The sequence below is a fragment of the Bufo bufo genome, chromosome 2 (genome assembly GCF_905171765.1).
Source record: "Bufo bufo chromosome 2, aBufBuf1.1, whole genome shotgun sequence".
Taxonomy (NCBI): domain Eukaryota; kingdom Metazoa; phylum Chordata; class Amphibia; order Anura; family Bufonidae; genus Bufo; species Bufo bufo.
The window spans coordinates 305,602,636-305,618,747 of record NC_053390.1 but is presented as its reverse complement, the minus strand read 5'-3'; the positions used below and the strand labels follow the sequence as shown (position 1 = coordinate 305,618,747).

The following is a 16,112-nucleotide window of genomic DNA, read 5'->3' as shown; positions in this document are numbered from 1 at the left end:
TTTTTCCAACACCTTTGCCACTTTTCCAAAAGGTGGGCAAGGCAGAGAAGGCAGGCCGCGGGTGGGACCTCCATGGCCTGACTCATTGAACAACATGTGCGCCAGAAAACGAACGCACATTATGCCTTAGGCTACTTTCACTCTAGCGTTTTTTTTTTTTGCTGGATCCGGCAGGGTTCAGCAAAAACGCTTCCGTTATTGATAATACAACTATCTGCATTCGTCATGAACGGATCCGGTTGTAATATCTTTAACATTGCCAAGACGGATCCGGCATTACCCCCACTGAAAGTAAATGGGCGACGGATCAGTTTTCTATTGTGTCAGATAAAACGGATCCGTCCCCATTGACTTGCATTGATGTCTTGCTCCTCATCTCAGGACAGAAAGCAAGCCGCAGCATGCAGCAGTTTGCTTTCTGGTATGAGAATGGAACGGAATGCATTTTGGAGCATTCCGTTCTGTTCAGTTACATTTTGTCCCCATTGACAATGAATAGGGACAAAACGGAAGCGTTTTTTTTCCGGTATTTAGACCCTATGACGGATCTCAATACCGGAAAATATTAACGCTAGTGTAAAAATAGCCTTATATCTACTCCAATTCTGGTATTGTTTCTCAGATTTTTTTAATAGGTATTATTGAATGAGCTCTTATGGAGAAATAAATAACCTCAAAACAAGGAAAATACATTCACTACACATATTTCAGTGCTGCCCCTCAGGATGTCTTCAGTTCAGTCACTGTGCGGTTTTTGGACTGAGAAAATACTGTAGTATGCGGAACACTTGCCGGCATTATTTTACATTGAAATGCATTAAAGGGGTTTGTCCAAGTTATTTTTTTGTTCTTTCTATGTTCCTAACTAGGCAAACGTAACAGCTTTCCAATTAACTCACTTTATCTCCAGGGGCTGGTTTCTCAGATTTCACTGAGGGTCACATGACCTGTGATGTCAGCTTCTCTCCCTGCTCTGATAAACTTCGTAGATGCCACTGTGCTTTGTGGCGCCCCCCTTCACTGCCGTCTGCTCTCTCTTTCCTAGGATTCTTAACCCCTTCAGCTGCACACACTGGGTATCTGCAGCAGTGACAATTCTGGGCACAGGAGATGAAGGACTAGAGAGCATTGCACAAGAAGGTAGGGGGAAGATCCTGTGTGTACAGGTGGGACTTGTAGTTCTACACTTACAACATGCTGTTGATTCTCCCAGCACTCAGGGCAGCTCTTGTATTCACTCCCTTAGCAGTGTCATTATACAGCTGGGACTTGTAGTCCTACACATACAACATACTGCTGAGTCTCCCAGCAGGCAGACATGTCACTCAGGGCAGCTCTTGTATTCACTCCCTTAGCAGTGTCATTATACAGCTGGGACTTGTAGTCCTACACATACAACATACTGCTGAGTCTCCCAGCAGGCAGACATGTCACTCAGGGCAGCTCTTGTATTCACTCCCTTAGCAGTGTCATTATACAGCTGGGACTTGTAGTCCTACACATACAACATACTGCTGAGTCTCCCAGCAGGCAGACATGTCACTCAGGGCAGCTCTTGTATTCACTCCCTTAGCAGTGTCATTATACAGCTGGGACTTGTAGTCCTACACATACAACATACTGCTGAGTCTCCCAGCAGGCAGACATGTCACTCAGGGCAGCTCTTGTATTCACTCCCTTAGCAGTGTCATTATACAGCTGGGACTTGTAGTACTACACATACAACATGCTGCAGAGTCTCCCAGCAGGCAGACATGTCACTCAGGGCAGCTCTTGTATTCACTCCCTTAGCAGTGCAGGGGGAGGGGCAGAGATTGTTTTTATTGCATGCAAACAAAGGGCCAGAAAAGAAACAGGGAAATGAGGAAATATATATATATATATATATATATATATATATATTTTTTTATTTTTTTTTTTGCATAAAACTTGCTTAGCTTAGTTATATATTGCTGCCCATCAGATTTTCAGTGCTATATTATTTTGCATAACTCGGAAAACCCTTTTAATGCCGGATCCAGCCCTAAGTGTTCCGGAAAAACGGATCCGGTTTTGCGGTCTGCGCATACCTTTAAAAATGTGAAAGGTAAATACCGGATCCGTTTTTTCGGATGACAACCGGAGAGAAGGATCCAGTATTGCAATACACTTTTGAGACGGATCCGCATCCGGAATCTAGCGACGCTAGTGTGAAAGTACCCCTAAGGCCCTGTTCAGAGTTACGTTTGAATTCTGGTGGCCTGATTAGGCTAACGGAGCTCCCTGTATCAAAAGGTGATCCGGCCACATTTCCAGAATAAATAGAGGAGAAATACAGGTGCATGCAGTGGTTTCTGTTGGGCCTACAGCCGACATTTATACCGGAACAGCCCGTCGAATCAGTCTACCGGATTCACAACGTTACTGTGAATGTAGCCCTACCCTGGTTTGCTTTTTAAAACTAACCAAATACAAATCATTTACACGACAGTCAGTGAGAAAGAATGGCCTAGATTTACTTACGGATATGTGTCTGAATCAAAAATCGGTCTAAAAAAGTGGGGCAAAATGGCACATCTGGGGTTGCTACAAATTTCTCTGTCATGCTTGAAAAAGGGTTGAACTTAGAAGAAAGTGGGCAGGGCTTCATGAAAAAGGGGGGTGGACCTAAGATGCATCATTTTGCACCAAAGTTCAACGCAACTCTGACATAAAAATGTGTTTCAAAGTAATCTAACCAATAATTGGCATATAGTCAGAGAAAAGTGTCTATCCCTGCACCACATGTATCATCCAGCCTGAGCCCTTGTGATAAATCCGCTGCCCGTCCAAACAGCCTGTCTAAGCTTACAACATCTTTACGATTAGTAAACCTGGACCAACATCTTTTCTGACTGTATAAATGTTTTTCATAAATATATAAAAAGAAAGAAAAATATGACATATTCCTCTCTAGTGATAATCCTCATCATCAATATTACTACAGCGTGTAATGGGAATCGCGAGAAGCAGTCTGCATATTTTACACTAAAGATTGGATATGGACAGGGACAATGTGTGTTACGGATGTTTGTGTGTGGGATGTAAGTTTGGGGTGACTTATTTGATGCCGTGATCCAGACTCTTATAAACATCTAGGTTGTTGCATCAATAAATGGCTTAAAGGGTTTCTACCATCACATTTTGACCTAATTAGCTGTCTGACACTAGCGATCTGCTAGTGTCTGCTGTACCTAACCATGCTATTGTAATACTTTTCTCTGCAGCGGTTACCCTAAAAAACGAAAATGTGCTACTCAACATGTCTGCCGCCCAACTCGTCCCTCCAGCCCGCCCATCTCCTCTAGATTGACAGCCTCCATCGCGGCCGAATTCTCGCGCCTGCGCCGTGTGCGTCTGTATTCGGCGCAGGCACAATGATCAGACCACTCCCTGCGCCGGCATCTCCACTGCTCCTGCGCATCTCCACTGCTTGAGGCCGGGCGAAGTCTGTTCCTGGGAGCACTCTGACGTCATCGGCGCAGTGGAGATGCCGGCGCAGGGAGCGGTCCAACAGTCACTGCGCCTGCGCGAAAATTCGGCCGCGATAGATGCGTTGGAGGCTGTCAATCTAGAGGAGATGGGCGGGCTGGAGGGACGAGCTGGGCGGCAGACATGGTGAGTAGACGGAGCCTCTAGGTGGCTGAAAAGACGCCCCCATAGCACCTAGAGGCTCATTTGCATAGCAATAAAAGTTCATTTTTTAGGGTAACCGCTGCAGAGAAAGGTATTACAATAGCATGGTTAGGTACAGCAGACACTAGCAGATCGCTAGTGTCAGACAGCTAATTAGGTCAAAATGTGGTGGTAGAAACCCTTTAACTAGACGCTGATTGATGTTTAGATGACCAGGTGATCATCTTGTATCTTCTTTCCTGATAAAAAAAAAAACTCTGATTGATAGAGGAGAGGGGGATAGATAACATGCACAGAAGTCCATTTTACCCTCCCCCTGGTGTCAAGTACAGTTAGACAGGGAGTGAGAATCTTTTTTCTCTCTCCTCTGTGCAGCCTGTCAGCACATTCCACCCTCTCCTCCTCTAAACTGGCTGAGATCACAGCTGGCTGAAGGAGAGGAACGCTGCTTCAATCTTTAATATCTAAGTGGGCAAGAAAGCCGCAGGTTTTTGCAGCTGTCACTGGGACAAAATGTGTGAATTAAACAAAAATGCCATGCAAAAAAGAAGGAATCCGTATCACGTTTCCTAGTCTGTGGTCAGAAATTCCTATTATCTGCAATTGTGCCTGTTTTTTCCCAATGATGGTGAAATGCATAAGTGATAAAAATTCATCAGGTATGCAAACTAATTCCTTATAAAACAGAATATTTTTTGTGCAAGTATGAACAGAGCCTAAGCTGGATATTAAATCTGGCCGTGTATTGGGTTCTGAAATAACCAGTTTTCAAAATATATCAGATTAGGAAAAGGGAAGAAAAGAAGGCCACTGTTTTAAAGCGCTCACAAGACGACATAGGCTTTAGAATGATTGTCAGCATCTGGATTCATTATCATGCTTAATAAAAATATAATCACCAAGCTCACAATACATTTTTTTAAATTAGCAGAACCTAACCTTGTCACTGTGAGGAGTTGAAGACCTTGAGGACTGTGACTTCTGATCTTGCCTTTCTGGTGATGAGGACTTAGAATGGGAGCTACATCTAGAACGGGATGACTTCTCGGTAGAAGAACGTGATGAGCGGGATGAGGAAGAAGATGACGATGAAGAAGATGAAGAGGAGGAGGATGAAGAAGAAGAAGAAGAGGTCCTACTTCGTCGGAATTCTACCACAGTGGCCTTCTTTGCAACATCTACTGGTTCAGGAGAATCTTCTTCTACTTCATGGTACTGCTCTTTATTGGGCAGCACTTCATCCATTGTATGATGAACAGGTGATTCATCATTGTTTGATTTAACTGGTTCATCTTCCTTTTGAGGTTCTGTTTTTTCTGATATATCAATAACTTCATTGCTCTCTGTGTCAGGGGACAATATCTGGTCTGTCGCAATAGCTACATCTATAAGGCATTCTACCTGTGGCTGCTTTAGCTCTGATGGTGCCACTGAGACAGTTTGTTCCTCACCCTCATTAGTTTGTGTACTTTGATTTTCATCTTCTTTTGTGGCTTGCATAACACATTTGCTATCAACCTCATTTGGGGGTGGTGAGGGTAACTGGGTTACTTTTGGTTCTTCCACATTATGTTCAGGTGGTTGCGTAGAAAGAATGTCTAGTTTGTGTTCAGGTGGTTGCGTAGAAAGAATGTCTAGTTTTGTGTGTTCTTCCACTGACTTTTCTTCATGTTCAGGTGATTGCGTAGAAAGAATGTCTAGTTTTGTGTGTTCTTCCACTGACTTTTCTTCATGTTCAGGCGGTTGCGTAGAAAGAATGTTTACTTTTGTGTGTTCTTCCACTGACTTTTCTTCATGTTCAGGTGGTTGCGTAGAAAGAATGTCTACTTTTGTGTGTTCTTCCACTGACTTTTCTTCATGTTCAGGTGGTTGCGTAGAAAGAATGTCTACTTTTGTGAGTTCTTCCACTGACTTTTCTTCATGTTCAGGTGGTTGCGTAGAAAGAATGTCTAGTTTTGGGTGTTCTTCCACTGACTTTTCTTCAAGTTCAGGTGGTTGTGTAGAAAGAATTTCTAGTTTTGTGTGTTCTACCACTGACTTTTCCTTATGTTCAGGTGGTTGTGTAGAAAGAATTTCTAGTTCTGTGTGTTCTTCCACTGACTTTTCTTCAAGTTCAGGTGGTTGTGTAGAAAGAATTTCTGGTTCTGTGTGTTCTTCCACTGACTTTTCTACATGTTCAGGTGGTTGTGTAGAAAGAATTTTTAGTTTTGTGTGTTCTACCACTGACTTTTCCTTATGTTCAGGTGGTTGTGTAGAAAGAATTTCTAGTTCTGTGTGTTCTTCCACTGACTTTTCTTCAAGTTCAGGTGGTTGTGTAGAAATAATTTCTGTGTGTTCTTCCACTGACTTTTCTACATGTTCAGGTGGTTGTGTAGAAAGAATTTCTAGTTTTGTGTGTTCTACCACTGACTTTTCCTTACGTTCAGGTGGTTGTGTAGAAAGAATTTCTAGTTCTGTGTGTTCTTCCACTGACTTTTCTTCAAGTTCAGGTGGTTGTGTAGAAAGAATTTCTGGTTCTGTGTGTTCTTCCACTGACTTTTCTACATGTTCAGGTGGTTGTGTAGAAAGAATTTCTAGTTTTGTGTGTTCTACCACTGACTTTTCTTCAAGTTCAGGTGGTTGCGTAGAAAGAATTTCTAGTTCTGTGTGTTCTTCCACTGACTTTTCTTCAAGTTCAGATGGTTGTGTAGAAAGAATTTCTGGTCCTGTGTGTTCTTCCACTGACTTTTCTACATGTTCAGGTGGTTTTGTAGAAAAAATATCCGGTTCTGTGTGTTCTTCCACTGACTTTTCTTCATGTTCAGGTGGTTGTGTAGAAAGAATGTCTAATTCTGTGTGTTTTTCCACTGACTTTTCTTCATGTTCAGGTGGTTGTGTAGAAAGAATGTCTAGTTCTGTGTGTTCTTCCACTGACTTTTCTTTAAGTTCAGGTGGGTGTGTAGTAAGAATGTCTAGTTCTGTGTGTTCTTCCACTGACTTTTCTTTAAGTTCAGGTGGTTGTGTAGAAAGAATTTCTGGTTCTGTGTGTTCTTTCACTGACTTTTCTACATGTTCAGGTGGTTGTGTAGAAAGAATTTCTAGTTTTGTGTGTTCTACCACTGACTTTTCCTTATGTTCAGGTGGTTGTGTAGTAAGAATTTCTAGTTTTGTGTGTTCTACCACTGACTTTTCCTTATGTTCAGGTGGTTGTGTAGTAAGAATTTCTAGTTGTCTGTGTTCTTCTGCTGACTTTTCTTCATGTTCAGGTGGCTGTGTAGAAAGAATTTCTAGTTCTCTGTGCTCTTCCACCGACTTTTCTTCATGATCTTCAGAAACTGATTCTTTCTTCAATTCATCCTCTTCCTGTGCAATAACTGGAACGTCCTCCTCTGCCATTGTCACATCAGACTGCTGAGTATCAATGGCAGTCTCTGAAGGTTGAACGCTAACTTCCTCTGGAACCACACTATTATCTTTACATTCTTTTGAACGAACAACTTCTGCAGTACTCTGGGCAATAACATATTTTTCAGCTGCAGGTATTGATACAGATTCATCAACATTATTGTCCTGCATATCAGGTTTTGAGGGACTGGTAGGATTTTCTCTGTCTGAATTAACTGGTAAATCCCTGTCACTCACATTATTTTCTGTGACTTCTAGGTCCATAACACTGTCCTGCTGTGATATTTCAGATTCATGGGAAATCTTATTGGTGACTGTTGCTTCTTGACCTTGTTGCGGAGAGACATTATCTGATTGTTGTTCTACAGAATTTTCCAATACTACATCCGAGTTACTACATGATGATAATGCTGATGAGGATGCAGTTGTGTCAACTTCAGTCAATGGTCTAGTGTCTTCCTGGTTGGCATCCATTCTCACATCCTCAGCTGTTAAAATGTTAAGGGACTCCTCTATACTCATGGCAGCCTGTGCAGTTTCATCTATAGTTATAGGTTCTTGTTTAGTTGGTGACATGGGCACTGGAGTCATTGAAATATCTTCAGTGTTTTCTAATGCCTCATCTACAATCATAGGACAATCTTTTGTCACTGTTTCAGACTCCGATTCGTCATCTCTTTGTCGCTTTTTATATGGCTTCACTGAGGTCTCCTCTTGTGTATGCAAGGACTGTTGTGTGTCTGGGACCATTTCAGGAACAATGGCTTCTACAGATGCAACATTTGCAGAGTCTTGTACCACTGGGCTATTTTGTGTGTCCAAAGTTTCTTCTGTACTCAATGATTCCTTGTTTTCTACAGCCATTTCTGGGGCTTCCTTAACCAAAGAGATTTCTTCAGTACGAGGTCTGATATTTAAGGAGGACTCTTCCAATTCTGATGGTACTGAACAACATACATTTTCTGTGACAGAACTTACATTGAAAGTGTTGGTGCTGCTGGTTTCCTTTGCTTCTGATGCTAATGAATCATCCAATTGAGGTGCGTCAATAATCTCTTCTGTTTTTACTTCTATTTCAGTTCTATGTGGCCTGGTTTCAGTTTGCTTCTCTGGTTGGACCTCAGTCTGTTTACATTCAGATACTTTTAGAACACTTTCTTGCTCGTTATCCAGTGGCTCATTCAGTATCACTGGTGCTTGTGCTTTCTCCTGAAGATCCACTGCTGGTGGAGTTTGTACATTTTCTGGTTGGTCTTGTTGTGCACTTGATGTTCTATTCCTTAACCTTCTTGTTCTAGGTAAGCTAGGAGAAAAAGCTGATTCATTTGGACCACTAACTAACAATGAACTTGCATCTGATTTTTCATGCAAAGATTTTGACTTAACACTTGATTTTACTAATTCAGGAGAGTTTGACAAAGACTGTCTGTCTTTTAATTTAGAACAAGGATCTGGTTCTTGTTTTTCTAATATGGACATAGCCTGAACACCCCTTGATGATAACTTTTCCACTATCTGCAGACTTTGTGTACACACAGATGTTTTCCCTTCCAATTTTGAACGAACCGGAGGCTTCATCAAAACCAGAGATGCCCTTCCTTTTGCAACCTTAGCAGTAGTAGCACCTGTTGTGTGTGTGGAGGTACACTTAGTGTCTTCACCCTGCTGTACAATCTCCATTTTTTCATCTTCCCTTTCACTGCATGTAGTCTGTTGAATAACACTGTCTGGTGCTTGCAGTACTTCAGCATCTGTACCAGTGTCAATTCGTTCTCCCCTCTGGCGTCTCCATTTCTGTGGTGATCTATGACTCTTCGGGCTCTCTTTGATGAGCAGCTTTGAAGAGGTGTTTTTTTCAGACACTGGTGACACTTGCTTCTCAGAAATTTGTTGGTGAATACCTTCAAGAGATAGCATTGGAGGAACACGTTCTTCTGAAGTCTCTTCTCCTTCAAGAGTTGCTGTTTTAGAAACAGGTTCTAATAACTCAGGCGGGGAAGGAGATCGTTTTAATTTTGGTGACTTTTTGGGCTGAACAGCAGCAGTTGTTCTGGAGGATCTTCTTCTTTTTGGAGTTTCTTCCTCATCCTTCTCAACTGCTGGCTCTTTTTCTTCTTCCATTTCTTCCTCCCCTTCTTCACCTACCTCTTCTACTTCTTCTCTTGCAGCAGATTTACGTGCACGTGCTGATGTCCTACGTGGTTCTTGTTCTTGCACTGGTTGTGTAACTACACTTGGCTTAGAAACTTTGGTCTGAAAAGTAAAGACAAATAAAACTAAGCCTGTGGCATTATTTAAGCACTAATGTAAGTAGTGGAAGGAAGAGGTACCTGTTTTACTCGAGATGACCTCCTCTCGCGCTTCTTGGGCAACTCTTCTTCAGATTCGTTTGGGTCTTCCAAAACTGAATGACTTTTTTCTGTAATAAAGAATTTAACCTTCAGTATCCAAGATAATTCTTTCTATGACAAACAAACATGGTTCTGCCAACAATTCTGGCAAGCTCTGATGGAGTGGTTTAATGTAGGATAAATGAAACAATTAATCATTATGTATGATAATTAGTGAAGTATTAACATAATTAATAAAAACATTATAGTAACACCTTCCTGCTCTGCATCGTCAAAATTGCTGTTTTTGTTTTTAAAAAGTCTTATGTAACCCAAGATGTCACAAATCTAAACTACTTGCCCCACAAAAAACAGTCCTTCATACAGCTCTGCTGGCAGAAAAATAAAAATGTTATGGATCAGCAACAGTCACCACCAGAAATGAAGAAACGTTATACAATATATAGGTACCCCAAAAATTATGGGTATGTTGACAGAAAAAAAAAAAAAAAAAAAAAAAAGCTTTTGAAATGAAGAAAAGAGGAGATGGAAAAAAAAATAAAACTACGCCCTGAAATCCAAAACAGGCTGTATCCATAAACAGAATATTGACATTGATGGCCCATTCCCAGGATAGGCCATCAATATCTGATCGGCCAGCTGTTACAGGGTAGCTCTGGTGTGGAAAGTTGCATTCATCCATTGAGTAGTGGATGGAGCTGCTTCTACTGACATGAATGGCAGCTTACTCTGCAAAGGCGTACCATACACCTAAACTGACCAGACAGTGCGCTGTTATCTCTGCAAGGACATTCCCAAACATTCTTTTTTTTGCTACCTTCTCCATGGCTCTATATTATTCAACTTTTCTGGGGGGGGAATGGAAAAATATAGCAATTCCACAATTGTTTTATTGCGTTAAAATTTTGCACCGGTCACCATACTGCAGAGACAGCTTTATTCTGCAGGCCTATAGGATTATGGCAATACCAAATTATGTTCAGATTTTGTTATGTTTTCCAACTCTTTGCACAATACAGACATTTTTTTCACAAACAATAAATACATTTGTTTCGCCAGAGTCAAACCGATTTATTTTCAAAGCTGCGTGAGAGCTTGTGTTTTTGTGGAATGAGTTTTCCTTGGTTCCATTTTAAGGTACATACAGGTTTTTTTTATCACTTTTTAAATCTTTCTTATTTTTTTGAGAGGCAGGATGAAAAAAAAAAAATGGAAGTCTGCCATGTTTTATTTTTTTATTACGCTCACCATGCAGGATTAAATAATTGTCGTTACAGATGCAGCAATTCTTATTATGTCTGCTTCTTTCTTTCTTTAACACAAGAAAGTGCAGAAAAGTGAGTTTGTGTTTTATCCTTTTTCAAACATTGTATAACATTTATTTTTAGTCCCACTAGAGGACTTGGATATTGGATTCCCTGATAACTGACAGAATTCACTGCAATACTTTACACTAATGTCCTAGATCCTGCCTGTAGATTGTTAATAGGCCTTTATCTCCGTTCCCAGATGATCCAGGGGGGGGGAATCTGGTTGTCAGTTACCACATGCACGATCAGCATTTACATGTACAGCATTATGTGGCAAGTAGAGACTGCAGATGACATACAGTCAGTTCCATAAATATTGGGACATTGACACAATTCTAACATTTTTGACTCTATGCACCACCACAATGGATTTGAAATGAAACGAACAAGATGTGCTTTAACTGCAGACTGTCAGCTTTAATTTGAGGGTATTTACATCTAAATCAGGTGAACGATGTAGGAATTGCAGCAGTTTGCATATGTGTCTCCCACTTGTTAAGGGACCAAAAGTAATGGGACAATTGGCTTCTCAGCTGTTCCATGGCCAGGTGTGTGTTAGTCTCTCATTATCCCAATTACAATGAGCAGATAAAGGGTCCAGAGTTCATTTCAAGTGTGCTATTTGCATTTGTAATCTGTTGCTGTTAACTCTCAAGATGAAATCCAAAGAGCTGTCACTATCAGTGAAGCAAGCCATCATTAGGCTGAAAAAACAAAACAAACCCATCAGAGAGATAGCAAAAACATTAGGCCTGGCCAAAACTGTTTGGAACATTCTTAAAAAGAAGGAACGCATCAGTGAGTTCAGCAACACCAAAAGACCCGGAAGACCATGGAAAACAACTGTGGTGGATGACCGAAGAATTCTTTCCCTGGTGAAGAAAACACCCTTCACAACAGTTGGCCAGATCAAGAACACTCTGCAGGAGGTAGGTGTATGTGTGTCAAAGTCAACAATCAAGAGAAGACTTCACCAGAGTGAATACAGAGGGTTCACCACAAGATGTAAACCATTGGTGAGCCTCAAAAACAGGAAGGCCAGATTAGAGTTCGCCAAACGACATAAAAAAAAGCCTTCACAGTTCGCGAACAACATACTATGGACAGATGAGACCAAGATCAACTTGTACCAGAGTGATGGGAAGAGAAGAGTATGGAGAAGGAAAGGAACTGCTCATGATCCTAACCATACCACCTCATCAGTGAAGCATGGTGGTGGTAATGTTATGGCGTGGGCATGTATGGCTGACAATGGAACTGGTTCTCTTGTATTTATTGATGATGTGACTGCTGACAAAAGCAGCAGGATAAATTCTGAAGTGTTTCGGGCAATATTATCTGCTCATATTCAGCCAAATGCTTCAGAACTCATTGGACAGTGCTTCACAGTGCAAATGGACAATGACCCAAAGCATACTGCAAAAGCAACCAAAGAGCTTTTTAAGGGAAAGAAGTGGAATGTTATGCAATGGCCAAGTCAATCACCTGACCAGAATCCGATTGAGCATGCATTTCACTTGCTGAAGACAAAACTGAAGGGAAAATCCCCCAAGAACAAGCAGGAACTGAAGACAGTTGCAGTAGAGGCCTGGCCGAGCATCACCAGGGATGAAACCCAGCGTCTGGTGATGTCTATGCGTTCCAGACTTCAGGCTGTAATTGACTGCAAAGGATTTGCAACCAAGTATTAAAAAGTGAAAGTTTGATTTATGATTATTATTCTGTCCCATTACTTTTGGCTCCTTACCAAGCGGGAGGCACATATGCAAACTGTTGTAATTCCTACACCGTTCACCTGATTTGGATGTAAATACCCTCAAATTAAAGCTGACAGTCTGCAGTTAAAGCACATCTTGTTCGTTTCATTTCAAATCCATTGTGGTGGTGTATAGAGCCAAAAATGTTAGAATTGTGTCAATGTCCCAATATTTATGGACCTGACTGTACATGTAAGTCAGTCAATTTGCATTAAGGGTTTACAGCAAATGTTATTCTTGTATTACTACACACTACAATATATTACATGTTTTGGCTGATTTATTGCAAGTAAATTAAAGAGGAGCTTTCAAAACCCCTGACATGTCTGTTTTAGTAGCTACTTGCATTCCCCATGGTATAACAATGCTGGAGCACCTATTTTTTGACTATGTTGTGCCATTCTTCTGTTATTCTTGCTAGAAGTTTATGGATAAAGGTAGAGAGGGGAGTTACCAGTTTGGGGGGGGGGGGGGGGGGGTCCCTGTTGTGTCTGACCTTGTCCAATTAGTGCTGCCAGTGTCAGACTGTACAGGAAAACACCACCAACTGGTAAAACCTATCTGTGCCTTTATCCCAAAAAAATTCTAACAGGAATAAGAGGACAACGGTACACAATAGTCATTAGACTAGATGCTCCAGAGTTGTTGTTACATGGAGGATGCAAGTAGCTACTAAAACAGACACGTCAGGAGAGGTGGAAGGTCCTCTTTAATATTGTTACTTCAAGCAATGTCATCAGCATTTGTAATTGTCAGTGTACTCAGAGGCATCAACTGGGTGCTAAATGAAGATATGGTATTTTTTCACAATACTGCAGTTATATACATACTAGGAGTATGTTTTCCCAGTTCTACTTCTGGCATTCTCAGAACATCACAGATAATATCAGGAGGTTCTGGCACTATGTCAGGGTTCATGTTTTCATCCTCAGAATCTGCAAAAGTTTCTGTAAAGCAAAGAGACATTTCTGTAATCATCCAAAGAATCAAACAGTCCCTATCAAAGCTTGGAGCACAGAAAAATGGAGACCAGATGGGGAAGGCAGCAAAATGGAGATATTAAATGGGTTGCAGAGGTCATCCGAGCACTGCGTCCTCTTCATACTATACCAAACACACCGCTGTACATTGTATAGTGGTATTACAGCTCAGTCTAAGTCACCTGAATGAGACAAAGCGTCACAGAGGCCATGTGAATGATGGACGTGACATTGCATGCCTCTTCAAACAGATGATCAGAGGGGGTGCGGGGAGTCGGACTGTGACCCATCAGATATTGATAATCTGCCATGAGAATGGGTCATCAATATTTAAATTGCAGAAAACCCTTTAAAGATTGAATCCTAGTTGTTCATCGATTGTAAAGCGCTGCAGAATATGTTGGCGCTATATAAATGAAGATTATTATTATTCATAGCAAAACAAATAAACACTGTAGTCCTAGGACAGCCCCTTTAACCCCTTAATGACTAGCCAGTTTTGGGCCAAGCAAATTTCTTCATTTTTTCATTGTTGCCTTCCAAAAGCTATAACTTTTTTATTTTTCTATCAATGTGGTCATATGACGGCTTGTCTTTTACAGGACAAGTTGTAGTCTGACCAGTCCAGACAAACCTTTATCTTCAAAATGGAACTCCCTCCCTTTCCTCTTGCCACACTGCATCAAATTGAAGATGTCTGCTTGCTGTCAGTGAATGCAGATGTTCACGCTTACATCCAAAACCTGCAATCCAGTGGTAAACGCCATGCTTTATCTACACTGATACATTGCAACGGAACCTCAGCTGTAATACGTAGAAGGTTAAGATAGTTTTCAGTGTCCCAGTGGCTGACTACAAGCAGAAAGTTTGAAAATAGTGAGGTAGTAACACACAGTGAATAAACACATATGTACAGACAGAGCTGTGGGTTTGTTACAATATGTCAGTGTAGCTTGGTGCTGTACTCCTGGTTGAGGGTAAGGCTGGGTTCACACAGGCGAGATTTCCGCGCGGGTGCAATGCGGTAGGTGAACGTATTACACCCGCACTGAATCCTGACCCATTCATTTCAATGGGGCTGTTCAGATGAGCGGTGATTTTCACGCATCACTTGTGCGTTGCGTGAAAATCGCAGCATGCTCTATATAGTGCGTTTTTCACGCAATGCAGGCCCCATAGAAGTGAATGGGGTTGCGTGAAAATCGCAAGCATCCGCAAGCAAGTGTGGATGCGATGCGATTTTCACGCATGGTTGCTAGGTGACAGTCTATTCACTGTATTATTTTCCCTTATAACATGGTTATAAGGGAAAATAATAGCATTCTGAATACAGAATGCTTAGTAGGTGATCAATTGAGGGTTAAAAATTTTTTTAAATAAACAACTCACCTTCTCCTCTTGATCGCGTAGTTCCCGATCTCTTCTTTACTTCTTTAATGATGAGCTGTGGGCTAAAGGACCTGTGGTGACGTCAGATCACATGCTCCAATCACATGGTCCATCACTGTGGTGATGGACCATGTGATTGGAGCATGTGATCTGATGTCACCACAGGTCCTTTAGCCCACAGCTCATCATTAAAGAAGAGATCAGGAACTACGCGATCAAGAGGAGAAGGTGAGTTAATGATTTTATTTTTTTTAACCCTCAATTGACCTCCTACTAAGCATTCTGTATTCAGAATGCTATTATTTTCCCTTATAACCATGTTATAAGGGAAAATAATAAAATCCACACTACAACTAACCCAAACCTGAACTTCTGTGAAGAAGTTCGGGTCTGGGTACCACAGTCGGTTTTTTATCACGCGAGTGCAAAACACATTGCACCCGCGCGATAAAAACTGAACATCGGAACGCAATCGCAGTCAAAACTGACTGCAATTGCGTACCTAATCGCGCGGGTTTGCCGCAATACACCGGGACGCATCCGGACACGCTCGTGTGAACCCAGCCTAAGAGGGGTTGTACCCCAGCGCCTCTTAGTGGCTAAAAGGTTGGGGAGGAGAACATAGCATCCAAATCTAAATTATGTGCTTTAGGGCTCATGCACAGGACTGTATGCATTTTGCGGTCCGCAAAAAATAAGGCTGACATCCGTGTGCGTTCCGTATTTTGCGGAACGGAACAGCTGACCCTAATAGAACAGTACTATTCTTGCCCGTAATGCGGACAATAATAGGACATGTTCTATTTTTTTGCGGAACAGAAATACGGACATATGGAAACTGAATGCACACAAAGTAATACGGTCTGCAAAAAAAAAAACGGAACGGTCACGGAAAGAAAATATGTTCATGTGCATGAACCCTTACTCTGTCGAGGAAAGTTTTTGTTTGGATTAGATTCTCGAAAAAAGCAGACAAGCAGCGGAAGCTTGGAAGCGAATGAGCCGGGACCCAGCACCTAGGGATTACCAACGCAAATCTGGCTAGTCTGACAGGTCATGGAAATGAGTGCACAACCCCTTTATCGGCATGGGCTGTAGCTTAGAAAACCCCATGCTCCTAAGCATCCCAGCTATATTATATGTATTTTAAATTTGGCGACTAAAAATTTAATTTGGCGACTAAATTTTTCAGGTTAGGAGCCAATTGCTCCTTGATTTTTTTTTTTTTGTCGGAGCACTGAGTATATTCAGCTAGGTCTTCCTTCTCTGATGCTAGTGCACGTGAAC

At 41.6% G+C, this 16,112-nt stretch overlaps 1 protein-coding gene across 1 annotated transcript in view; it reads right to left on the bottom strand.

Annotated features, from left to right (window-relative positions):
• The window catches only part of ACIN1 (apoptotic chromatin condensation inducer 1), a 91,532-nt gene that overhangs the window by 63,346 nt on the left and 12,074 nt on the right, over nt 1-16,112 (bottom strand). Inside the window, 3 exon segments of the mRNA XM_040419738.1 lie at nt 4,594-9,291; nt 9,369-9,457; nt 13,287-13,403. Coding sequence (XP_040275672.1) covers nt 4,594-9,291; nt 9,369-9,457; nt 13,287-13,403 — 4,904 coding nt within the window.